Here is a 27709-nt window from a genome sequence, read left to right as displayed (position 1 = left end):
AGCAGCAGAATGACAAATCCATCATACGCTGCCCCAAATCAAAGAGAAGCCTGTCATCGCTTGATGAAGTGTGACCAAGGAATCCAAGTCTGAGTCAGTCAGGATTCTGACAGCATGCTCTGAGCTGCAGACCTTGCCATATTTACCCCATTAGATGTAATCTGCTGACAAATATTTATAATGTAAATTAAAAGGAGGGAAACAACCACCATGTCATCAGCTGTTCCATGTGTCCTACAGAGAGGCCCAGGCTTCATGTCAAATGGAGAAGACAAGCATATGATAGTTTCAAAGGAGCAAACAGCAACTCTTAGGAAAAAAATCCATGCGAGACCACACCAGGTGAAAATGCCTCGCAAGGCAGGAGTCAGAAATAACGGCATGTCATAAAGGTAATCTGCAAACTAATTATTCAGATGAGTTACGTTATTTTGCATTCTGGTGCATGCAGTTCTTTGAGTTCAGTGTGTCTCTTAAGCACTTCTAGAGTCAAATGCAGAATGCAGAAACTTTCTGTGCTGTCCAAATCCACCTACACTGTTCAGTTGAGTTGCAGTTATCTAGAGGCACACTTCTGAAAGGAATCCCTGCTGCCCCAGCACTTTGAAAAGAAAATACTGTGCTTGACATTGAATCCTGTTGGAAAGTGGGTCTTAATGGCTGCACTGAGTTTATGCCTGTCTTTAAAATCTGGCATCAAATGAATGCTTGAAAATGAGGCCTCAAGTCTCGCTTTGGCGTGGACAGGAACCATAGGACTGAGTGATTATTCCTCTTCATTAATGCTAGTTTGTTGGGTTGAAAAATAATATTCTCCTCCACAGTGCTTAGTTTAGTCCGTAGATTGAAACAGACTCCGCAGTCCTTTCAGGCCCCCTACCAGGATGTGACAGGAGAGGAAGATTTGCTTTGGTGCTATTCTACACCCTGTCAAGAATGGGCCTCACTCGTGCCTTCAGCCCTCATCTTTCACATCATCTCCACTGCCTGTCATGTCTCTGTATCAGCTGGGATTCCAGCTTTTAGAAAGTGCAGAGCCAGGGTGGACTGTTCGAATTTGGCAATACCTGGGGAAAAAAACAGCTCAGCTGCTTTCTAAGCTGGAATCTGATTTGAAATTTTAGAGGCAAGTTAAAATCCTGGAGTTCAACTCTGAGTTCGTATTTGAAAGTTCCAGCCTGACCATCTCTAGTTCTGCTTTGCTTCCTGTATTTCATCTCACACTGCTTTCTCCTCCCTGCCAGGATGACTGCAGAAGGACTCCTCTGAGCTAGGAACTCCGAGAAGCACCTTTACTAGAAGCTGCTGGACCCAGCAGTGGATGGTAACACTTCCACTATAGTATTGCCATAAAAAGGTAATTCACATAATGATACAAACTAGTTCTCATTGCTGGGTCTCTTTCAGTCTTCTATGTGTTACGCAGTACTAGGTAAATGCAGATTTATAAATACCTACGGGTTGAGGTTGCCCTGTTGTAATCTCTAATGTCATGACCAATTTGTTTACTTGGCTTATCTTGTTGCTTTTCACAAGAGATGTTATCCAGAAGAACCACCTTCATTAGTACGGTGTATTTTAATCTCCAGTATAAAGGATAGTGTTCTGTAGTAAGTGTCTCTCCATAGTCTCTCTCTTGCAGTTGGACCTTTGTCCAGCTCCAGCAGCTCCACAATAGCAAGAACATTTTCCTTTTATAACCTGCATCCAACCTTCCAATACAACAGGCAGCCTCTGACTGGGGTCAGATGAGATTAGGAACTTCCATACTGCTTTTTATTGAATGTTATCCCAGAGATTCAATAAACTATACACAAGTAAAATGCTGGAGGCCTGTTTAATATTTCAGAGTTGCCTGATATTACATGTTTCAAATGATAAATGTGAATGGCTGCAGGGCCATTCAAGCCTAAGTGGGTTTTGAAATGCTATGGAAAATTAGAGGATAGATAAAGTCGATCCTAAGAGCTCAGGCCTGTCATCTTGTATGTGTCATAATGCAGATGGGTACACGGGAGGTAAGTCTTACCTTTTGTCTTCAGAGAGGGCAGGTTATTACTGCTAACCAGGGACTGTGTTTCCAGTATGTGATCAGACAGGAACCTACCAAAAAAAAAAAAGAAATTGTATTAAGATACATGAAATACATTTGAGGATATTTAATGTTTACAAGGAAATTATAAACCCTCTTTCTACAACTGACTGTAAAAATGAATGTAATTCTTTGCTTTCATTTTAATATGTGGTTTTACTCTGCAAAGTGACTGTGTAAAAATGGAGCCTTAGCTCTTCTACACCAGTATACACAGAGATACACGGCCCTCCTAAGGCAGACTTTGATGCAGTTTCTTTTCCTGTGGATAGCCTCTATTCTTGAAGCTCCCCTGACTGTGGTTGAAGCGCTCAGGAATACAGGCACCTTTCAGAGCATGGCCATGCAGCTGCAGAAAGGTGGAGTCCTCCAGAGCTAGTATGACTTTTAAGGCTTATGAGGGCCAGTTATCCCAAATAAACAGCCAAGGGACAGCCTGGTGATGCAGACTCCTGGTGGCACAACATAGATCTTGGTGATGAAGTGTCATACATTGGGCCGTTTTGTCTGTTTGCTCCTGCCCCGTGCCCCCTTACTGTATTTCAACTCTGTTACCCTTCTGGAACTGCGTAACTCTGGAAGAGCAAATTGCTGCATTCTTTTTGACTCTTCTTACACAGACAACTGCCAACTGATTTCCAGATACAACATACAAAGGTTGCAGGTGTGAAAGAGGGCAGAGTCTGAGGACAGTAAGATCAGACTGCTCGTATAACCAACAGCAGCGGTTAACATACATGAATGTCAGTGCTGGCACTAACAGCAAAACCAGCAAAGCATAAATAGCATCTAATCAGAAGCAGCACAGCTTGACTTTCAGCTCCTGGGCACAGTGTGCAGTGCGACAGGTCAGGAAAAAGAAAATCTCTCAGCATTTAAACTGATCAAATTTGACAAGGACCCCAGTGAAAACAGAAGCAGAATGCTGCGCTGCCATTTTGATGGAATTGTTTTGTTGAATTGAACAATGCTCTTTGTTCTTAAAACTAACCAGCAAGTAGTTTCTTGTAAGCAGTATTACAACAAGAAGTCTTCAGGAGCCCTCAGTGCAGGGTTTTTCTGCACCCAGACTTACTTTGTCTGTTGCCACTGAAAAGGGGATTATTGGAGAAAGTGTGTTTGAAATCAAGTATAAAAATGTTCATGATGCTATCACTTACATCTTATATACTAGGACTAGGGATGTTAAATCTGGCCTGAAGATATTTTTATGAACCTTGCTCTGACTTGTGCTTTTTACTTTCGTTTTCATTTGAGTGCAGGGTCTTTCTTTATGACTCTTCTATTTTGTTTGTGTATACAGACCAGTTGGCTGGTCACATGGCTGTGTTTATATCTAAATCCCCATGCGGTATGTATAAACTCAGTCTGGCGGCCAGCTTCCAGCTTTTGCTTGAACTTTTGCATTTGACAAACATCGTGCCTGACCTCAGGAACTGCTTTGACCCTCTGGGTCCAGATCCTGTATCGTGATCCACACAACTGTATTGTTGTGCCTGTGCTCAGTCCCAGTGATGACAACGGGGCACTGATGGATCCCATAGTTCTTCAAGGGCTTTCAAAAAAGAAGCCTGTGGAAATTAAAATTTGCTACATGCAGAATCCTTTGTTTAGTAGAACAGGAAAGGAAGGACTCCTCTGAAGTTGACCTATATTTGTGCTTCAGTGCATTTTTCATAAAGTAGACAAAATCCTGTTTTAATCTAGCCTGCTACACAACCTTCTGAGGGAGTCCGTAGGTTTCTCTAAAATATCTCTGTGGTTATTATTAATTAGAGAAAAATAATATTGCTCAAGGATCGCTTTTCAGTTGAACTTCCTGAACATATGGTTCAAACTGAAGCTGAAAAGGAAAACTTCAGGACAAACTGTATGAATTACTACTAATAATAAAATCAGACATTTTTTATAAGTCCACATTAATCTTCTTTAAAAGCTCTGGGTTGACCACATTTTTTAAATAAAACTTTTACCAGAGCGGAATTTATTAAGAGCTCAGCATTGCCTTAGCTCTGTTCCACAGGGCATCAAGAGGAGTTTTATTACTGATTTCAGTCACAACAGACTTAGATCTACACAGAATGGTTTTGATAAGCCCAATGTAAATTTTTATTGGTTTAAGACATGAAAAACAGACATGTTACAGAGGCCGCTTCTACTATATAAACATAGTCATAACATATATAATGCATTGCACTGGAATCAATGCTTCAGAGTGTAAATGATGATGTACTTGAGGAAAGTAAAGCCTAGCTAAATATATACAGCCAACGATAACAATATATACCAAACTTGTATATGGTACTTCTCCTCTGCAGATCTCAAAATAAAATAAAAATAAAGTCCATATCGTTATGTCATATTCACAGATGGAAAAGGGAAAATTAACCAGGCCAGAGAAAGAGAACATTGATGGTCTTTGTTGTTATGTCTATCTTTGCATTTGAAACTATAACTACTGTGACATTATTTGAAACACGTTCTGAGGCCATATGATTACTGTTTGTCCTGGAGTGAGTTCTATTCAAAGCATCCTTTTCCTGTATGTTATAAAACAGTGTTATAAAAACATGAAACAGCCTCTGGTATTAAATGTGTCACTCATGAGGTAGATCAGCCCTACAAAGTGTCCCTAGCTGTTGGTGATCCACTGGTTTGTTGTGGTTTCAGAGGAGGGAGATAGTGGCAGTGGTGATGAGGAGTTGTGCTGTGTTAGCAACATTTCAATCTAAAGAAAAATGACACTTCCTAAAGATAAAAGTGTGCTTTTATTGCCCCAGCATCAACAACACAGTCCCTTGTTCTCATTTATGCTTAGATCTTTTTATAACACTCTTACATGGTGAAAAAGATGTAAATGGCTTGTAAATATAATTTGCGCTTGCTTTAAGGTCTCTGTAAAATGCCAGAGCAGTAGAAAGGAGCTTTATTGTTCTGACCAGTGTCTCCTGATGCGTCTTGCTGTTGCAGTAGCAGTAGTACTGCCTCCAGCCGCCTGCCTGCCCCTCTGCCGGAGATTACTGATCTCACGCTGCACAGCAGCCGTGAAGTACCTTTGTGGGCAGTTTCAACCCCATCAGATCATGAACTCCAGTTCTCTTCTGCCAACCCTGCTGTGGGGATGACACCATTCAGCAAGGAACCTGGTAAGCAGCTGGGGCAGTGAGGTTGTAAACTTCACCTGTAAATTCACTGGACGATGGATCTCAGAGGTCTTAGAGGAAGTGTTCAGGCCAAGTATGCTGGTGGCCTTATCCTGCTGCCGTTCAGAGCAGGTGCAAAGCTCCCACTGGCTCTAGTGGTGCAGAATGTGGGCCTTAAAAATCCTGAAATCCCCTTTATAAATGCAATTATGAACATAATTCCCTCCACTATTCTATGCGTCATCCTTGTATTCCCTTTGAAAAATTATTTAAATTTTGTAATCCTAACCATATGGCTTAGCAGCCTCAAAGAAGGCATTTAGCAGACACATTTATCTAGAAAATTATGGTTTTACTTAGATTATCCAGTGACTATAGATGCACTGCAAGAGGACAGGAGACCACACCACAGGCAGCCTCAACAGAAGGACCCTCTAAATCTGGATCTGTCCCTTTCCTGTTAAGACAGATCCTGGACTGGAATAAACAGTTACTGAGCATGCATCGTGATGAGATGTCTTTGAACATTTTTCCCCTGTATGACCACACAGATTTACTTAAAAAGCAATAAACAGTTTAAAAGAAGGTTTATACATGACTACCAACTCACTTTTTGAATTGTTTAATATGTAACTTCCACTAATTCTTTTTCTTCTAAGAAAGTTTTTACAGGACTACAAACCAATGTAATTATGCCTTCTTGCTCTAGATCACTTCCGCTTTATTTTAAGCAAACGTTTCACATGAGAAGCAAGTCTGTGGAACAGAATCAGACCTAAGCTCAGTGCGTCTTACTCAAGATTTTCACAAATATAAATACAATCAGAATTAATTTTATGGGATAGCTGGATTTTTATGCTGTTGATTAAAAAGACAAGCTGTCTTCCCAGAAGTGAGTTCATGCTTGAAGATAAAACTTCATGTTTGTTACATCTTGAGCTTTCACAGTTACAAACTGCATGATTATTAGAGTGTTGATTTTTATAACAGGGTTTTTTTTGCATAGTTGAATACAAATTGTGTGATTTTCTGGTGCATTTTACCCATTCCATGAGTTTGTGTTGTAATTTAACAGTATCCCGTGAGAAGGTCTGTTACTTCTTGTTGTCTTAAGACTTCCTGGGCATTCAAAAAGTGGCACCTTGTAGACTTGAAAGTAATGAGCAAATAAAAATACTGTTACTGATTTTTTGAGAGGATTTAAAGATGGGACGACTACTGCTTCTAGTGAGAGCACTTCCATTAATACCAGGGAGAAGGGCTTGGTCCTGGTTTTTACATAGGACTTGAGATTTCTGTAAGAAGAGTGCTTTATTTAGTAGCCTGTATAAGCACTGCACTGTCAATCCAGAAAATTTGCCACAGAATAAATGTCCACAGTTGGTTTCTACTGGGAGAGTAGCTGTCTGGAGACAGATGGGGCAGCTGAAGTCACTGTGATTACTAGGTTGCCAAATTTGGAGTGATTCCTGGAAGAGTAGTAGACTCTTCAATGAATTAGTATTTTGATTGACATATTCAGTTCATTAATAATTTACTGTGATTAGCAGAGAGTCACAGAAACTAAGTATAGATGTCATGCATAACTAATCATTACCTCAGCAGATAATGAAAATTAGGCACAAAGAAGTGAAGTGCTTTGTGTAATCCTACAGAAAGGACCAGTGTCAGAGGTAAGATCATGATGCCACGTTTCTGCTTTCAGTGATATATCCACACACCACTGGATAATATTTATGTTTTGAAAGCCAGTCGAGTTTGCACCACTGGCTTGTCTAGCTGTCATTATCAGTCAGACAGCACCCCAAGTCTGCCTCAGTAGCTTTTGGATCTTTTTCCTCCTCCTTTGTAGTTATGTCTGTCACTTAAATGTACTGAAATAAAGACTGGTGCATTCTCTGCCTTCTTTGGGTGGCACAGTGGCATCCTTAGCATGTACCATAGGCCATGTAACAAAAAGACTCCTTTATTTAAGTAAAAAGATTGCTTCCAAACATTTCTTCCCTTTGCTTAGTAAAGTCTATAATTAATATTGAGCTTTGTTGTTAGAACTGGAAGATAAGAATTTTGTAAGGCTCTGAAATGCTAAAGAGGCATTTTGAAGCACATTTGTGTTATAATATTTCTGTAGGGGAAAGGCTGAAGGATGTACATCAGTATTCCAGTCTTTACTCCTAAATCATTGCCTGAAAGCAGTAAAAATCTATTTGGCAGTATATTCATCTATGCCAGGATTGTTTGATTCAGTGGGAGATAAAAACCCCATTCTTACCACATTGAAAGTTTTTGCTACTGTTATTATGATGCATTAGATAATCTGTAATGGATGATGGACCTGACTACTTCGTCTTAGCGCACCGTGGAGGAACTTGCATTTGACCATATGTTCAATTGCCATAACCACAATGAGATCAGTCTTTGAAGAAAATGTAATAATAATGTGGTTAGTGTCCTTTCTTTCTCAAGATGGAGTTATTTCAATGTTTCCATCAGTTGCAGAAACAGAGGGGCGCTTCTGAAATTGGGAGGGAGCTTCCATGGAAGTTCCTTCACTTTAAGGCAGTCTTGAAGGTTATTGACTGTCCTCCACTGCCTATGCATGTTTAGCAAGGTTCAACAGGAGATGGCATCAATTACGGTTTTATTTTGTATTTTGATCAAAAAATGAGGAACTTCACGTGTTTCTTAATGACCAGAGAGATCCAGCATTATATGGAATGGGTGGTATTTCTCCATTACTGAAGTAAGGCATTCAGATGAGATGATGGCATACTTGGGGATTACAGTATCCCTGTCTGCTTGCTGTCCCTTGTTGCCCAATTTGGATTGCCTATTTGTGTTTCAAATACCTGATTGGCACCTGTCTATGTGACAGATCAATGAATACACTTCCAAGTATTTGACCTATTTACAGAAGTTTTGATAAAGAGAAAATTGAATAGATTCTATACATTGCATGTCAAATACTGGAAGATCCAGAGTGACTGTGAAGATTCAAGCTCATTTGACAACAGACAAAGATTTTATTTAAGTAATTTTTCTAATGTAATGATTCCAAGAAAGAAGAGAGAAGTCACCATGTAGGTCTGCCGAATGAACGAGCAGGAAACCAGATCTCTTGCCACAGCCATGTCTCAAATGACAGGTTCACCAAATTAGTAATTTTAAATCAGCATCTTTAATACCAGTCTTTCCTTCCTATAATGAGGGTCTGTAAATATGAAGAACCAGAGGTTTTAAAACAATGTGCCGTAATTACTGGAAAAAGTCTTTCTCCTTTACAGTTTGTGAAGTTATAGATCTATTTGTTTCTGATTCTCAACACAAAAATTTCACATGCTGAAGATGTTTACATTGTTTTCAGGTTTTCCTCTTGATGCACTGATAAGATTATCTCCTGCTGAGATAACAACCACACAATAGCCCAACAAAGCTGGGGTGACTGGATATCAATAACTAAAACAATGATCAGATTCAAGTCCAGTACCCCGACAGGTGAACTCCAGGCAAGCAGGTTGTAACACAACACTACCTAAAATTCCTATGGCGCATCACATTCCTGTATTTTGACTTCCCATGCAATAGTGATGGGGTATTTGCAGATGCGGAAGAGCATTATTTCAACTGATACAAGCTGTAATAGCTTGCGTCAGCTGAGGAGCTGCCCCAGAGCAGTTGTGTTTATAAACACTGCATACATGACATAAGCCAGTTAGGTATCTACTCTTTATTTTTGCAAAGTAATAACACACGCATTTCTTTAGCTTTGTCTCATACAACAAAGGGAACCAAATGTGTTTCTGATTATGCAATAGATACCGAGTCAAGGGAAACCCAGCATTCCCAGACCATAACCGATGGAAATTTTGAAAAGCTCTCTCGCCCTCTGCAACCTCAACAAGTTGAAACCACTTGTGTATTTTTGTATTAGAATGTGTTGTACAATAATTAACTTACTGGATGACTCCTAGGGGACAAATGATTATAGTTTTTTTTCCAGATGACTTATCTTTTGCTGACTTAATGAGCAAGTCTGCAGAGACAGAGTTTGTGCTGTTCAGAAAATCGGAAAATTGAATGTTGCTGTGTTGCTGTATGATACCAGTTCTGGCTGCTGAGGTAAGCTACCATGCAAAGGGGCTGGAAACTCATCAGCTGAGAGCAAGTTGCTGTTGAGACCTTGAAAATGCTCTCAGAGCATGAATTAGAGTTAGGACTCTATGAATTAAAGCAAAGAACCAGGCAATGATCCTATACAAATGACACTGGGTGAAGAATATGTGCACATACACAATGAAGAAAAATCATTCAAACTTGGTACCATGAAGCAGCATTTTTTATCTTCTTGTGATCTCTCTCTTACTGAATGAAGCAAGGTGGGAAACTCAACCAGCTCTGGCAGCATGATTAACAGGTGGCAAATTCTGAGGAAAAAAAAAACATAGGCAGTTGTTTACATTTACAATTAAGCAGGGGACGTTCTTGTTCTGGATGCTAGAAAACACAACAGGCTCAACAGGTACTGGGCATCAAGCACTATTAAATGCAAAGGTAGTACCTCTGACTGAGGAAGTTCCTGAACCATAAATTGCTAGAGGGTGAAAGAGTATTCTGGGGAAACATCAGTAGTGTTTCTTTACTCTTCTGCAGGCATCCATTGCTGCAGAGAGGGCACGATGGCCCTGGTGTGACCTGGTATAGCCATTCTTAGATCAGTAGAGCATTTTGGGAGAAAACGAGACTCAGAGTCACCTTCAGCAAAGATATCAGTGGCTTAGTCTTGTCCTGAGTAGATAGGCTAGGGAAAACATGCCAAATCTTTCATTTATTTTTAATAGATTATGTGCACATAATCAAATTTCTGATTTATTTAGTCCAAGCACTCAAAATGTTGTTCAAGCTGGCTTTATCCTAGTTATAAGGGGACCGCCCAGCTGGATCTGATAGAAAGAGAAGACAGATGATATCTGACATAGCTATAAGTCTGCCAGAATTAATTTACCCCTTCCAAAATCTTGAGCCAGCCTTTGAACATTTGAACTAGTAGATTGAATTAGAGACAGACGTAGCGATTATGGCAGTATTTTGTGACATGAGGCTGTGAGTTTTTGATGGCATTAAATAGTCTTAACAAAACATTTAGTGTGACTTTGCCTAAATGACAGATTTTTAGGGAACTTCCTCTCATACAGTAGTTCTACATGTAGTTACAAACAGTAATTAAAATTGTCATTCCTGTTAATATCTTAGGCTGAAAACTTTGAGAGTGCCCATAAAAGTTACTATTTCATAGCCTTGTATTTGGATCTCGGTGCTTATCTCACCTTTGAAAATCCCAGGCCTGGATAGTGCCGTACTGATACTGTAAAGCAGCTTTGATGAATAAAAAGGGGACTACGGAAGTAGTTTTCAGTATAGCATCCGGAAATTATGCTCCTGTGCCAGGAACATCTCTGCTTTGGGAGAAGTGGGGCAAACGTGCACCGTTTGTCACTAGAAACATCATGTTCCAGTAACTGTTGGTTAGCTGCAGTCAAATTAGGTAGAGCCACAAATTACAGGACAGAAAACCAAGGGTGGAAGTTCCTTCAGGATTCATACTGCTCACACCAGTGAGGTGTGAAATGAGTTTGTTCCCAAGTCTAAGAGACAGAGGGAAGCTCAAGAATTCCTCATACTTGAAACCACAGTATTCCCCTTGTGTTATATGAAGGAAGATACCCAAGTCAAGATTTTCCATACAGTTTTCTTAATACTACTTTGAACACCTAATATGAGCTTTTGTCTAAGAGTCATCTTTAAAAATCCTAAAATATTGGTGTTTCTAACCTATGTGTTCTTGGGAATCATGCTACAGCCAGAATGGCACAGTAAAATATATAGTCCAGTAGAAGTCAATTTATTTCATTTGGAAGAAATGAGGGAAAAACACCACCCAAAGTTCAGAAGCAGATTATTCTGAAAAATGGACTTAGAATCCAAAGATCCAGAGAAAGCTTTAAATTCTGCCCCCTCAAATTTTAAGTGCCACAATACCTATCTTTTGGGTATTCCTCCCACCATGAATTCCCTACTCCAGAGTTATGACTCCCAAGCACCTTATATAGCACAGAGAGAGATGGAGACATACAAGGATAATACCCAAATCACCCGGGCCAAGTACTGGGGATGCCTACCACTAGCCAACAGTAATACTAAACACATAGGTTACGTCTAAACTCTCACCATGTGCAAGGAAAACCCTGTCATGTTATGAAGCTGGGGGACCCAGTATCCTCTCAAGTGCACAGGAATATTCTTTGAAAGAACTGGGCTGGGCTCAGCATTTTCAAGGAGTGGCACTAGTCACCTGTTAAATAATACTCAGTAGTGAAAGCTTTCACCTACATTAAGATTATAGGAGTTGCAATGGATGACGATGTACAGTGCTTCACGTCAGATTTTAAATTTGCTGGTTGGCGAAGACCATGGGAAGTTTACATGTTTATTTTTAAATACAGTTTTAAGTTTTTCTAAAATCAGGTCCTTATGTTTATATTCCTTTCTCAGTGAGCACCACAGGTACTACTTGCTTTTGGGATCAAATTTGCAAAATAGTTCTCCATGTAGGTACCTCATCAGGGGTCGGGCCTTGAAGCTGTTCAAGCCCAGAAGTTCCCTGTATGACAGTCAGATTTTTGAGAAAAAGGAGATCTTTTCAAATCCAGACAGATCTTTCGGTTTAAAATGAAAGCTGGGCATTTCAGAAAATAATTGTAGTAGGACTCTGCACAACTAAGCCTATTGTTCTAAAATGCTGCCACTAGATTTGATGCATTTTTAATACTTACATGCAAAAGAAAGGCATGAAGGAGTAATCATGTCCTTAATTATGAAGCCAGAAACCTTTATCTCTGTGACACAGCTCCACTCATGACATCTTTCAGTTTCACCACAAGGAAATTTAGTTTTAAAGCATCGGTGATGGGTCCATCCTCATCAGCATGTCTGAAGAGAAGGACTTAAAGTTTAAAAGCACTCAGCAGATTCAAGTGCTAACAAACATTTATTCATTTTTTCCATGAACGTGTGCCATTATTTAGAAGTAAAATAGACCTTGCTTTGAGGTTTAAAATTGTTAGGAAGGCTTGATACTGTGTGACCTCTTGGTCAGATTCCTGTGATAGGCGAGCAGCTGCTCTGTGTCTCGATTACAAGGCCAATTAAGATGATCAGGGAGGATACACAGGACAGCTCATTATTTGACGATACATATTTAACCTAATCACAAGCAAATTAAAAATATGACATATTTTACAGGGAAGAATTGGTTCATGCCCATTTTCCAAAAGTAATCTAATGATTCAAAGTATAAATACTTCAAGTATTTATTCATAATCGTTGTAACGAACACTTCCTACTGTGGTTCAGAAGACCTACATAAAGTTTGGCTTACCATTCCTCTTTCCAGAAATGTTTGAGAGGAGCTGAGCAGGTTACACCAGCTGACAGTGTTGGTGTGGAATCATTCATGGAGGCCAGCTATGCATCTTTGTCAATTTTTAACTTAGTTGCCCCATGGCAAGGGTCTGCCAGGTTTTCTAAATTACGGTTCTGAAAGAAACGTGGTGGGGTTTTTTCTCCCCTCAAATAAAGCAAATCTGCTAAAAAAGCAGAGGACTCATGAGAAAAGAACCAACAGTCCTCCCTTTCTAAAACATCTAAATAAATCTTCTCCCCCCAAAAGATGTTTAACATAATTGAAAAGATACCTGAACCTAATAAAAAAAGTACATTACTATTTTTAAATATTAACTTGATCAAGGGCACACCACAAGTATTTTGATCATCTGATAGAGAAGCAGCTTATCAGTGCTGTTGTGAAACAGGCTTAAAACTTGCCAGACACTTGTGGTACTTTGGAATTGTATAACTGCAGAATTAGACTGTGTAATGCAATATTGTCCAATTAATCAAGTAAAGTGTAGAATTTCAGCAGAAGGCCTAACATGCTAAAATAATTTTAATAGATGGGCATATATACTTCCTAAGGTATTTGGTTTTTGTCATGCTCTGTGGTCCTTAAGAAAGGCTTGATTTCTGTAAAGATGTTCTCATATTTAATGCAGCAAAATTAATAAGGAAAGCTGTTAAGGGCTTGGTTTTGTGCAGTGTTAACCATCCTGATCCTGATTCAACAAGGTACTGAAGCACATGCCTAATTTTCAGCCCTCAGGTAACACATAGCCTCGTATGGAGGGGTGGAGTGGGAGTCAGTAATATTGGAATAGAAATGCACTTAGAACAAAAATAATGCCCCTGGCATTCCTGCTGAAGCACTGATAAGCTAAACAAAGCACTTTTCAAACACTAATAACCGGATGGGATTTGTAGCATAAACAATGCTCCTTGTTAGTCACCAGTCCCCAGGGCATCTTCCTCACTTTGTTACAGATAAATTGGCAACAAATGAAATACTGTATGCGATTTCCTGCCCTGGGTACGCAGGCGTGCTCGCATGCCAGTGCGATAGCTGTCATTTATTATTTATCCAAGTATGTATACAAATCTAGAGTGTGATTTAATTACTTACTGAAGGTGCCAGACTGACAGATGCAGAAGCTGGAGCCGTTTCTTTATCCAGAGAACTGACACCGTGTAAGCAGTAGCATCCTCTCCAGGCTGTTCCAGTAAAATGCTTCACCCTGATGGACTCCCCAAGTATCTGAGTGTAGCTCTTTCTCTCCAACCTTTTCCCAGCTACTCCGCTCAAAATGTTATATCCATGAAGGCTGCTAACAAAGATGTCAGTTATTCCTGTAATTTTTAGACAGGAATGTTTATACACTGGAAAATTGGTTTGAACACATTTTAGCTAGGCCACTTGAGTATTTGATTAGTACTAACTCAGAAAAGGATTTGAATGGTTTTAATACAGAGGTGAAACCCCCTCTAACTAAATAATAGCAAAAAGATTATAGACATTCTGTAAAGGTGAAATGAGCCCAGAAGATTTCCTTTTACTTGCCAGGGGCTGTAGGCATAGTGCTCTGGCTCTTTTGCAGTCACTTACGCCCCTACCTAACAGACACGCTAGTCTTGGAAACTGGATGCAAAATTCTGCATTGTTTCAATAAGCAGGATTTTGATTCCATTTTTTATGTCACTCTAAACCTATTATTGCTCAGTTACCATTACAGTTCAAAGCACTTCTCCCCGCCCCCAGGCACAGCTAGATGCAGGACAGCAGGAATCTGCAGCCTTCTCACGCTTTCACTCAGCGTCCACTCTTTAATGGAGAAACTCAGATTTTGTTAGGCTTAACTCATTGAATTTGAACATACCTGTTTGCCAGAGGAAGACCATTAAATAACAGCAAAGTTCCCTTCACATAGCTCCATAATATTTTGAGAAAGATAATGGACACAAGAAAATCTCTTAAACTTCTATGAAGCTATATGTTAAATCAGCAGATACATGATTGCCCATGGCCAGCCATTCCTATTGCCTTGCTGACTTTTTTGGTCCCAGTACATGCCTGAAAGTTGCAATCCTGGATCCGTTTTGTCTAATGGCAGGTTGGGCTTTTTTGATGCTAGATCTTTGGTTGAGGCCTTAAAGCACAACTACAGTGCAAGTAATACTCTTTACTGCTTGTCATTTTGGCTTTGGAATTTGAGCTGGCAAACAGTTATGTGCCTGAGTTATTTTGCATAGTTGAATAGTCCCATCAAAGCCAACATGTCTGTTCTTGCCAACAACTTCTATTATTGCATTATTAATTCCTGATTTTACAAATAAAGTTTCTTATTCTACTCCACAAAAGCCTACCAAACCAAAAACTGGGCCTGAGAAGTATAAAGATGGGACTGAGAAGCACAAAGATGTGGATAACACTTCCTGGCAGTGTTTTGGAGCAGGGTCTCTGTAACAGCATTTGACGCAAACCAGGGGGGTTCAGCTGAGATGGAGTTTTGCATTATGCACTCTCAGTATGTCACAGCTGTGACCTAATTGCATCCTGGGATGTAGGAGTGGTGGCTGCTGGCTGCTGGGTAGGCAGGCTTCACAGTGTTCTGCTAAAATGAGGAGCTATCAGAACCGCTGTGAACCTGGTTCCTATGCAAGAGCAAAATGTCAGACCAGCTGTCAGTGAAGAGCATCAGAAAAGCAAGAAAGAATTTAACAGCAAGTGATAGCTATAACATTTTCATGTAGTGTTCCTATTTTTGAACACAGGCTTTTCTTCTTCAACTAGAGAATACTATTTAAATACTCCATTTAAAAACATAGAATCATAGAATCGTCATCCAGTCCAACCATTAACCTAACATTACCAAGTCCACCACTAAACCAATTAAGGGTAGCGTAGCAATTTCGTGTTTCCTGGCTTGGTGGCTGGATTATTTTTTAATGAAAGTAAAAACTAGGAATCATTAAGTTTGGAAAGGACCTCTAAGATCATAATTCCAACCATCAACCCAACACCACCGTGCCCACTAAACCATGTCCCCAAGTGCCATGTCTACCCGTTTTTTGAACGCTTCCAGGGATGGTGACTCCACCACCTCTCTGGGCAGCCTGTTCCAATGCTTGACTACTCTTTCCGTGAAGAAATTTTTCCTACTATCCAATCTAAACCTCCCCTGATGCAGCTTGAGGCCATTTCCTCTCATCCTATCGCTAACTACGTGGGAGAGGAGACCAACACCCACCTCACTACAACCTCCTTTCAGGTAGTTGTAGAGAGCGATAAGGTCTCCCCTCAGCCTCCTCTTCTCCAGGCTAAACAACCCCAGTTCCCTCAGCCGCTCCTCATAAGGCCTGTGCTCCAGACCCTTCACCAGCCTTGTTGCCCTTCTCTGAACACGCTCCAGCACCTCAATGTCCTTCTTGTAGTGAGGGGCTCAAAACTGGACACAGTATTCGAGGTGCAGCCTCACCAGTGCCAAGTACAAGGGGATGATCGCTTCCCTGCTGGCCACACTATTCCTGATACAGGCCAGGATGCTGTTGGCCTTCTTGGCCACCTGGGCACACTGCTGGCTCATGTTCAGCCAGCTGTCGACCAGCACCCCCAGGTCCTTTTCATACTTCTTTTAGTAATTTTTCACACCAACTTATAGATGTTGAGAAAGGAATACCGTTTAATAACTTAGCTCTTAGTTTTCCACTTAAAAATAATGAACAAGTTATTAACATTTTATTCAGTGAATCTTCTATACTGATGATCAAGTTTCTGAATAATAAGATAATGGTATATGATAGGTACAATGGAGCAGAGAGTTTTGAAAATTATTTTGTGTTTAGAGAGATTAGAGATAATACCAAAATTATTTTCTCTGTGCAAGACTCCATACCCTGGCACAGGATTAAGTTTGTGATTTCCCTGATCCTGGAAAAAACATACTCATGAGCAATCCCAGACTGTGGTGAAAACTGGAGGTATTTGGTGCACAGTATTGAATAAGTGCAAAGATATTCTCAGGATCAGAATCTACAAACCAGTGGTCTTGTTGGGGCACAAAACCACGTGCCAAACCGGTGCCTTAGTCAAATGAAGTCACCACATTGCACTGCCTTTTCAATGCACCTGTGGAACAGGATTTGAAAGTGTGAATGTGGATTTGTTTGTGACAAATACGTCTCTGTCATAGTTCATATCCCAGTACTGAATTTTTTTGTTACTGGCACCAACTGAAATTGTATCTGAGAAATTTAATATATGTGAACTTGTAAAGCCAGGAGCTGCTACCATGACAGCGCAAACAGTTCCATGATGTCAATTAATGTCAGCTAGCTAATACTGGAATTGCCAAAGCCCACTCTCACTTGTGACCTTGTTCACTGGAAAAAAGATAAGAGTACTAAAATAGAAGTACAGATATCTGTGAGAAAGTAAACAAAAAGCCAGAAATAGAAAAGCATAGATATGAGATTGACAAATGTTAGAGAAACAACCAAGGCAGCAAGAGAGCATGCTAGGAGGGAAGGTTACAGTGACAAAGTGAAGTCTTGTTGAGGAAAAATGATGTCATAGAGGTGTAAATATTTTATCTTATTTATGTTAACCATTTATTCTCCTGCTGTGTGAAGCCAAAAGGTACAATTACAAAGATAATAGATCATTCTCTGCACTCATCTTTTCTACTTCTTTAAGGAGTGACCAGGTAAGGTAGTCCTCATGTAGTCTATCTTGTCTTTTTCTTTTTGACCTTGTGAACTGAATTTCCTTTCACTGGGAGAATTTAAAGACAGTGGACTGGTCAGAGACACTCACATATACAATTTAAAAAGAAGCCACATTTCTGCAGAGCCTGTGGCTCTGAAGAGTACTGAGGCAAGTAACTTTACAATTGCTTCAAATCAAGTCCAAGCATTCTCTCTGTCCATTCAGCTCCTTTCCCCTTCTCTTCTTTCTCCAATAAAAGATAAAAAACTGTCTAGGTTTTGTTTATTTGTCTTACGCATGAGATTAACAACATATTCCTACTGTGCAATTTAATATGCTCTGTAATAAAATGTGATCTGCATAGCTCATGTTAACAATATTGTTAAAGTACCATCTGTTTCAGTTTATCAATGCCTACTTCACTGACATACGATAAACCTTAATATTTTTATAAGTACTTGCTATTTTTTGCTGAAACTATGATAATAAACTAAATACACTAAAATAATAACACAGTAATTGTGGTGTTATTATTCTGTGTAACAGGTGTAGATGCATTTGTAGTCTATATACACACTCACTGTATCACACAGGCTAAGATAACTATACCTGAAATTTTGTGTCCAAGGATACCAGAATTACTCCAGTCAAAACAAAATTCATTGTAAGACAGACTAGAAATGCCAGTCCAAGCCTTCATGGTTTTAATGAGATGACTATTTCTTACCACCATTAAGTCTGTGGGGATCAAAGAAAATGTTCATTGAGTTAAGATGTGCTAAGAAAAGTGTAAAGAAGAGCATAAATGGCTCAGGAATTCCAGGAATCCCACTGGCTTAAACAGTCTTTTATTAAAAGCAAGTGTTCTCATAGTTGAATGACTTCCAAGAAGGGCCTCAAGTGATGAAAGTATTTCCATCAAATGTGAAAATACTTGAAAGATGCTTATTCTTTGTGAAAATATTTCCACCTTTCAGAAGAGCCTGAATACAAAACTCCTTTGATGACTATACTTTCATACCAGGTATTAATCTTCAGAATCAATATACAAAATTCCTACTACTTTTGATACCAAATAGATTATAATGACTTTCATCTCCTATAACGCAAATATAAGACAAAATATTTTGGAGTATTTTACAAAATAGATACTTCAGTTATATAGTGAAAAATTTTACATTCTTCATCATCATGACTTTGCTCCCATTTCCCTCAGGGCGTAATTGACCTGGAAAGTTTTGTAGAGCATCTTCAGAGAAAAAGCAATGGGATCTCCTTCACACACATCACAGCACAGTAGTCAGTCATGTTGGCTAACTGTGCAATATAGACATACCCTATATACCCTATATCACCTACCTGCCCCTTACCTAAAACACCAATAACAGTACCTCCTGCCCTCACCAAAAATCATACAAGCGCATAGACCAGAAACACTGTGAAATGGTCAGCTATCCCAGTAGACTTTCAGCCACCAGGATGGTCTCCTCTTACTGTTTCAGGTTTTATCCTTTCTTTCCATCTTCTCGAGCTGTTTTTCTCAGATAGAAATAAGGAGGTAAGCCAGTATCATGTGCCCAAACAGGTCCTTTTCGGATCATTGTAAGATTTTCTCTGTACCTGAACCACTCCCTGCTCTGGGAGTTACTAGTCTTGTAAAATGCGTTTCATGGTGAGATTGGAAAGCAGTAATGAAATAAGCTGTGTCCCCCCTATCCCCCATTCTTACACCCGAATGGAGTAAGCAAGGAACTGGTATGGCTCTTACAGCTGACACAGGTCTCTTGGGTAACTTTCTAAGCAGCCGTCAGGCCCTGGGGGTACAGCAGTAATCACAAGACACTGAGTGCTGACTGCCAGTGACCTGCGGTTTTTGGAAGCCTGTTCCATCTCTTTGTGCAATCAGAAAACACAAACCTGCGTGAGACCAGCAAGGTACAGATAATCTTCAGCCAGTCAATGTGAATTCACATTAGAATCATGATGTGTTTTTTTAATTTCATATTTTATGAATTTTAGGTGTTCAGTTACGCTGAATAATCTTTGATTATAAGAACTTCTAAATTGGCCACATTTGGGGAACAGACAGATAGCCAATGCCTTTTTCATGAAAATATAATTTCCAATACACATAGAGCTTGATTCAGAAGGAAGTGGGAGTGTATATGCCAGGAAGATGTAAGAGATTATGACAAGACGTGAAGGGATGTGTGGCCCAGGGAATACAGCAGGTATCAAATCAGTTTGTATTGTGTAATAATTAACTGCACACATTTTGGCAATTGGTTAGTTTCTAGTTCCTGCATCTGAAAAATTCAAACGTGCCTCAGGACCACAGAACATCATGAGGCTTCTTTGATGCTTCTAAAGCTTTTGAAAGATGCTCAGGAAGTGCAGATGTCCATAAACTGTATCAGTCAAGCTACTAAATACAACTGAAAAGCTGAGAATCATTTTTCTTCTCATGTATTCTAATGGCGAGAAATGTGTAAGTTACATAACTAACCACCAAGTGTCACTGTTTGGTATTTTAACATTCTGACGTCTTTGTTTTCAAGTACTTAGAAAATCCCTATTAGATGCAGTCCTGTAAATGAGGATTTTCCAACAATAATACTATTTTTAAACTTCAAGAGACATGCATGTGTGCCACACAAGGTACGGGAAAACTCAAGTGTGTGGATATGTGGCTTTCTTGAGCAAGCCACCAAGTAATGTCTGCACTAAATATTGTTCATATTACTGGATAGAATAATGTAAGTCCCACTGAAAAAAAAAAAAAAAAACCCCAACCCTTAGGAATCAGATTTTATTTGTAAGCCTAGCAATTTAAACTATTGTTTAATGCCATTGTCATTAATGCAAATTAATGCCATTAATGCCAATGCCATTAATGCAAATGCCATTCTTTTTTTGTGTTAAGAAAGGTAGATGACCCTTACTGAGAGACTGTCAGATGCTTTGTCAAGAAGGCAAAGGATGCACTATCAAAAAGAGTGAACACATTTTAAATAAGTTCCCATCATGGGAAGTAATTTAATCTGACTTTAAAATGTAGTAACAGCAGACATTAGACATCAGGAGATTGAACCGCAGTGCTGGTGTGAGGTACCAAGCTAGTCTTCCCTGTTTCCAGAATGTTAAGATAGGTCATAATCTTTGATTGGCACAAAACCAGAATTTGCTGACATTCATGTCAGCTGCAGCTCATGAAGAAATTTCCAGACTTAAAAACCAAACTACCTTACTCTACATAACTTACATAGCTTCCCTTTGTTACTACTTCTGCCCCCCAACTGAATTCTAAGCGCAGCTTGCCGGTGCTGTGGCATTCCTGATGTGCCCCTGTGTAGCTGCAATTGGAAGGATGTAAAAGAGCTGCACAGATCTGCACATATATTTGTATTGTAGTTCTCTACAATTTGGTATGCTGTAAGTGTAATGTTCCTTAGAAAGATCCTTGCTGTGTGCTAATCCTGGTTTATCTGGGTGAGCACTCAATCATTCGGAGTTAGCCATTTGGCGTGGGTGCAACAGCCAGGAGTGTACGGGTGAGCCAATCTCTTTTGACATAATCCCAGATGAGCAAACCTGTATAGCCTGCCTTTTATTTCAAATGAGTGCCTCTCCCAGAGATCTCAGCCAAGCTCCCTGCACTATTGACAGTCTGTAACACTTTTCCAGCATAGACAACCCTTATGAATAATAATTTCTAGATGCTTTTGAATGAGGACAAACCCTGAAAAAGGGGTATCAGGCCTTGGCTGGATCTGATTACACTCCACCCTGCCCTCCTGTCTGCAGTGTACAGCCCTCTAGTGGAAAACTGTTCTCTGCCGTAGTTTTTGGATGTATGGAAGATGACCTCACTGAAACAGAGCATGTTGTCAGGACCCTGAGTGCACAAATAGACCTTAATGGCCTCACTTGGTGCCTCCATCCACACCTTCTGCCCACGGGCCACTCTATTTAAGCTCAGCCCTAGGCCTTCAGCAGAGTCAGAGTCATGCCTGTGCCTGGCCACAGACTCCACTGACCTGGACTGTGACCTGTGGACTGAATTCCCAGCTTGACCTCAGAACTGCCCAGTGATCATGGGACTGCGCCTGACTCTGGTTAACCTCGCTGGGCCCGACCCTGACCGGTGGTTTGCCTTCTGAGCTTTACCTTGTACTTGCCTCATCACCATGAACTTGCCTGACCATCTGAACTCATCATGGTTGAACATCCCCAGACCTCCTCGCCTTGCTTGGATACTGTGGGATGGGGCCCTGGCTGCTGAAGCCCCTGCCCTGCTGGCTGTGTTCTTGCTCTTGGCTCCATGTTGCCTGCAAAGCAGCTGGCTTTTGCTGCTCCCTGGCTTGTGTAGCATAAACCCAGGAAAAATGAGTTGCCTGTAGAAACTGTATAAAGAAAGCAAGTGTGTGAGAGGTTGAATCTGCAGAGAAAAAGCATATGAGTTCAAGAAGCAGAAATGCAGAATTATATGTCTCTGTGAAACTGGTTGTAGGAAACTGGGTAAAGGTTGGTAGGAAGTGACAGATGCTAGGATGTGATACTTCCTGAGAAGGGAAAGGATATAAAATAATAAAGGAGAAACAGTAAGCAAAGAAGGGCAAAAGAAAATTAACAAAAGCTAGCAGAAATTATAAAAGAGCAAAAATATTAAAAAACTAAAATAAGCATGCTGAACAGTACAAATCCTAGCACAGAACTGTGTGGGGTTTTACTGTAAAAACCATTTATTCCTTATTCTATTTTTAATAAGGATTTCCGATAATCTTCCGTGGCAACCAGATCTCTTTAAGAACATTTGGTGAAGGAAACAGTCAAAGGGTTTCCAGAAATCCAAGTCCGCTCTTGAGCCTTTATCAATTCTGGACAGCACCACTGGGGGAAATAGTCATGGACATACTGTCCATGTCATCCACAATTTTAATCTCTGTGAGTCAAAGCAGAATCAGTAACAGAAAATTAAAGCATGCACCTTAAAGTAAATAGCCAAAAAAGAAGAGCATATGATGCCTATATCAGCTATTCAATATTTAGTCCACTCCTAGGCTGACCTAAACACTGATGTATTTAATGCCATTCTGCACATTCCAGCAGCAACAGGCAATGTAAGCATCTTCATAAACAGAATCAGCTAACAAAAAATAACAGTTCAAATCAATTAGCAAAAGAAGCTGTCGGAGAGAAAAGTTACTGAAGTTCTTGTGCTGAAACAGCAGAAGGACAGAGTAATCGCATCTTCTTAGTGTAAGGTACTTAAGACTTTTCTCTGGAGTGTCTGAGGCAGGGTATTACAGGAGACAAGATCCTAAACCAGGCATACCCAAGATCTGATCAAATAAGGTAAGATTTTCCCTATGAAACAAATATAGGAGAGGAAACCAAGTGAGAGTATTTTGGTGTGTTTCTGAAACAAAAAAGATCAAACAAAAAAGTACTCCTACATTGTAGATATGTAGTGAAATACGTTAAGATGAAAAGAAGGTGCACGGTGCCCGTCTGGTGGTGGTTGACATACTGTGCAGGCAGTCATTACAGGGCCGCCCGCGGAGACTTGGCAGCATGCCCTGCGCGCTGCCAGGTGGATGAAAGACTGGCTGGGGAGGAACAGTTCGGCAGCGCCCCAAGAGCTGTCAGGCCTCCTTCACCCTCCTCGCTGGCGGGGTGAAGACTGCCAGACGTCAGACACCGCAGTCTGGTGGGCTTTGGCTAGTACTGAGTACTAGAGTTCTCTGCTTTGAGGCTGAGGAGAGAAAAAAAATGACAATATAAAGAGGTAAAACTGCCATAGCCCTTTACAGTCCCACCTACGCTGTCGGACAGGGGCATGTTGCCCCACCTCCTGGAGAAGGGTTGAAACTGTTGGTCATCAGCCTCACCTTTAAGCGCTTTCCATCCTTCGCCTCCCCAAAAGAAGGAACTGGTGTTTCTGCCTCATTTAACAATGGTATTTTTTAAGCAATTCTACATCCTGCCCTGAAGGCAACATTTGTGGCTGGCACAGGTACACCGACCTACCTATACGTTAGGCACAGCTAAGGCTGAACCATGCCAGAAGCTCTTCACCCCGTGACCTCCACGGCCCGTCCGCGCCTGCCCTATGGCAGCGGCCGTGACAGCCAAAAGGCCGCCGCGGCCCGGGCCGCCAGGGCGGGAGGCGGCGGCCGCCATGTTGGGAGGGAGCGGCGCCTGCCGTGCGGGCTCGCGGCCGCGGCGGGAAGGTAGGGCCTGAACCCGCTCATTGCCCGGCCCACGCTTCACCCCAGGGGCAGGCGGCACGCTCCCGCTTCGCCCACGCGCCCCGTTCCGGGGGCCGCAGGGAGCGGCGGCGGCGGCGGCCGCTGAGGGGAGCCGCCGTCCAGAGGCGCGTCCCCGCGCCGGACGAGCGCCCCCCTGATTGGCACGAACAGCTACGCCTCCTCCTCTGTGATTGGCCACACCCGCTGTCAGTCCCGACGTTTGAAGGCAGGGGCGGGCGCTGACGTGTACGTCCTGACAGCATCCCCGCCCTCCCGTGGAGGTGGGTCCCGCTCGGGGCGGCGCGGGCTGGGCTGTGTTGTCACGTCAGCTGTGCGTTGTTCTGGGCGTAAGCGCGCTCGGTGCATCGGGTGCTTACGTAGCCGCCCTGAACGCGGGCGGCCGGCGGGGGGAAGAGGCCGCCGCCATGGAGGCGAAGCCGGCGGACCTCCTGCTCTGTGACAGCCTCATCCTCTGGGTGAGTGGGGCGGGGGAGCCTCCTCCCTGCGCCCCACGCGGCACGGCCTCCCGCCTCCCCGCGCGCCGGCGGCGCGTCCTCGCCGCCCCCGAGGAGGCCTCCAGAGGCGGCGGCGGCGGCGGCCGGGGCGCTCCCGCGGGAGCCGCCCGCCCCGGCGGAGAGGGGCGGCTTCGCTGTCAGGGCCCCGGAGCGCGGCGGCGGGCAGCGGCGCGAGGGCACCTGTTGGGCCCGCGCCGTTGCCGTGGTGACGGGGGCGCCGGCCGCGGGCTGGGGGAGGCGCCCGCCGCGCCCTGCGCCCGCCAGCGCTGCGGCGGCGGGAAGGGGCCTGCGGGGGCCGGTGGGCGCCCTCCCCGCCCGGGGGGGTGAGCAGCCCGCTGGCTGGGGCTCCTGTCAGGCGCTCTGGGGGGCGGGGGAGCGGCCCCAGCGGCAAGCGAGCAGGAGCCGGAGGCGGTTGGGATACAAGCATGGCTGCGGTAATGGGGCCTGCCTGGAAAACAAGTGTTTTTACGAGCAGTAGAATGTTCTTGCGAACACCCTTGAAGTGTAGATGTGGTGCTTTGACTATCCCGTAGGCCCAAGTAGTGGTTCTCCGGCAGTGGCTTCAATGTGGAAACTGCTCAGTAATTAACAGTAACAACAAATATATGCAATTAATTTGAATTGAGTTGACAGGAGCAGAAACCTCAGAACGTTTCATACCAGCTTTCAGTTGGTTAAAGCGTTAATTGCAGTCAGTCACAGCACACCTGAATGTGTGGTGTTGCCTGTGCAAGAAGCACGTGTTTGTTCCGTTCATCAATCAAGCTTGCGTTCTTTTTATTCTTTGTTCTTTCCAAGTTTCTTCTGCTTCTTTCTCTGTAATTCTGGTCTTGCAGATGCAATATTTTTGGTGAGAGTGAGCTCTACTAAATTTTGCATGAAATCTTGGCAAGGAAGGCCACAATTACCTGGCATGAAGCGTTTCTCTAGAAATAGCAGGTGGTTTGTCTATGTGAAGTGTAAATTGGGGAAGGAAGGGAGTGTTTTAGAAGCATTGTAGAGAGCCAGGAGTGAAAATGGCAAAAGTGATAGCAACAGCTACCAAAGTAGGTGTTCCTTTTACAGTACAGAAGTTTTGATGAGTTAAAGTCTGTAATAAGTCACTGAAAACCAATTTCCTCCTTTCTTTTCCTCCCTCCATTTTCCTTTTAGTGACCTTCTATGCTTCCAGTATTTTGTTGGTCTTTAGAATTTCAGCTGTCTTATGCTTACCTCTCTGGAGTTGGACATCTTTTGTTGTTTAATCTATGCCTCCTTTCTCTTTTTTTGGGGTCTTTAACTTTGTATTTTCTTCTTGGTAGTCAGGTAAGAATAACTCCATCATGATTCAATTGCAAAATAAATCAATGCATTCCTGAACTCTGTCTCAAAATCCTGTCAGCAGTGCTGAACTCTTTTTTTTTTTTTTTTTTTTTTTATAATTTTTGCAGTTCCTGCTATATTTTAAGCCTCATTCTCATTTTTAGTATTGTCACAGTGCATAGCTGTAATTACATCATAAATCTTAAAGGGAATGCTAATGGAACTTTAGTTAGCCTTAAACTGAAAGAGCTTTGTGTAGTGTTGTTGATATAAATGAACATCCAGCTCCGCGTGTTCAGGTTTTGTGTACAACACTCAGCAGATGCATTGCTGGGTACATGTTTTTAGATTTTAACACCCGATTTCTTGGACCTTGTTTACAACTTGGTAGAAACCGATTGTTAACACTAAGATATGTTTCAAACATCCTTTCAACTTGAACTTCAGACTGAATAATAGAAAAAAAAATTGATCTTCTGAAGTTGAGCTTATTTGGGCAGGGGGAATGAAGTGCTGTATATCTGGAGAGAAAATGGTTCTGTAGCTCTCTGTGGTTCTAAAGGTTTCTCAATTTATTTACTCATTAACATAGTGAAGAGATCCTCATGATTTTCTTGTGTTCTGCTGCCAGATCTCGGATTTTTTTTTTTTAAATTTTATCAAAGTCTATATTAGAAAGCATGCATTGTCCGGAGAAGAAAGAGAAAACACAAATAAAAATGTTACCTATTGGTTCTGTAACCCAGGTGTCATTGAATTTAAAGTTTTGAGGAGGTTACAGGAAAAACATGATGGATTTAGATTAAATTATAGGGGAAATTTATATGAGTTTCCAAGGAAAATTGACTTAAGTAATATCTGTTAAGACTAAACTCACAAGTCTGTTGCAGAAACAATTTTCTAAGTCAGAAAGGCAAACTTTAGTTAGTATATGTGAAGTGAACCTCAATATTTTCCACCTGTGAGTAGGAGTGGAGTGATAAGAGTAGCAGCAGTAGGCCTAGCAACACAGTAGTATCTTCTATGTTTAGGTGCCATTACAACAGGTGTTTTCTTTACTGCAGTAGAACAAAAGTTTCTTGAATATCTTTTGGTACTGTACCACTCTGAGGCTGCTTCTGTCTTTGTCTCCAAACTAGAGACTACATGTATGGTAACGTCTTAAGCAGAAAGCTTTTTCCACAATAGATGTACCCCTGTTTGGCACTGGCAGCATTGGTAATGTTAACTTTGCCAATAGCTGGCTTATTCTATTAACATTTTGGGATTACAAAGGGAATGTTTATTGTTACTTTAAAATCTCTTCGACTAACTCTATAAAACTTCTGTCCCTGGTATGTGTAATCGGGATATAACCTGAACTCTACATCGTCTGGATGAAACTGAGGGCATATCTTCTCAAGAGCTGGATAGGTTGCTTTCTACTGAGTAATGTGAACAGTCTTGTTTAATCTGTAGCTGTTTGGTGGTAGAGCCTTCAGCAGATCCAGAGAAAAGGCATTAAGTATTACGTGATAGAGAGTTAAATTTTCAGATGTATATTGTGAGCATGGTAGCTGTATGTCAGAAAAAAATACTTGCTCCTCTTGTAGTAGCAAGTGGCAGGGTACATTTAAGCTAGATTGATGAAATGGTCTTCATCATGAGTAGCAGCATGTACTATATTTAGTAAAACTAATCAAATTTGAAAAAAGGTTAGGAGTACTACATAGTCCTGAAGTCTATGGCTGCTTCTACCAATCTCTGCCCCATGTTCATTACCTTTATTGGGTTTGTAAGTACAGCAGAAATCTGTTTTGAGGAAATGATTGGGGTGGCATGGGGTTTGGAGAACCCATAATTAACACTACTCTCATATTATTTCTTGGTGCTTTTGTAACTTAAATATATGGAGAAACTAAGACTCTCAGTCCTACTTTTTGCTTAATTTTAATTAGCTGTTTCTGTTCTGGGAGATAAAGCAGTGTTGCATGTCACAAGGTTTTCTAAGGCTTTGTTCACCTGCTATAACAGGCTTGGGTGAAATGGTAGTGCCCAGTACTTAGCAATTTCTTTGGTTTACAAGGGGGTATATCCAAATGGCAGCATCAGGATATTGTGCCATAAAACTCTGCATTCTGGCACACTGAGTCTTGACTTGTAAGCTTGTGTGCCTGTTCTTGCGTTGGCATTAAGGCTGCTGTACTATTAGAAGCCAGTGCTGTCAATCACAGCTGCTTCAGTTGGTGTTCTATTTAATCTTTTATGTAACCTAC

At 41.5% G+C, this 27709-nt stretch overlaps 1 protein-coding gene and 1 pseudogene across 1 annotated transcript in view; one reads left to right on the top strand and one right to left on the bottom strand.

Moving 5' to 3' along the window:
* Positions 1-98: 98 nt before the first annotated feature.
* Positions 99-23569, bottom strand: LOC142593568 (E3 ubiquitin-protein ligase RNF170-like; annotated as a pseudogene).
* A 493-nt stretch (positions 23570-24062) lies between these two features.
* Positions 24063-27709, top strand: part of HOOK1 (hook microtubule tethering protein 1) — a 28816-nt gene continuing 25169 nt past the window's right edge. The window contains exon 1 of the mRNA XM_075710582.1: positions 24063-24113. Coding sequence (XP_075566697.1) covers positions 24063-24113 — 51 coding nt within the window. The remainder of the gene's footprint in view (positions 24114-27709) is intronic.

The sequence above is a fragment of the Pelecanus crispus genome, chromosome 5, assembly GCF_030463565.1.
Source record: "Pelecanus crispus isolate bPelCri1 chromosome 5, bPelCri1.pri, whole genome shotgun sequence".
NCBI lineage: Eukaryota > Metazoa > Chordata > Aves > Pelecaniformes > Pelecanidae > Pelecanus > Pelecanus crispus.
The sequence above is the reverse complement of the archived record's forward strand: the minus strand, read 5'-3'. Positions and strand labels throughout refer to the sequence as shown.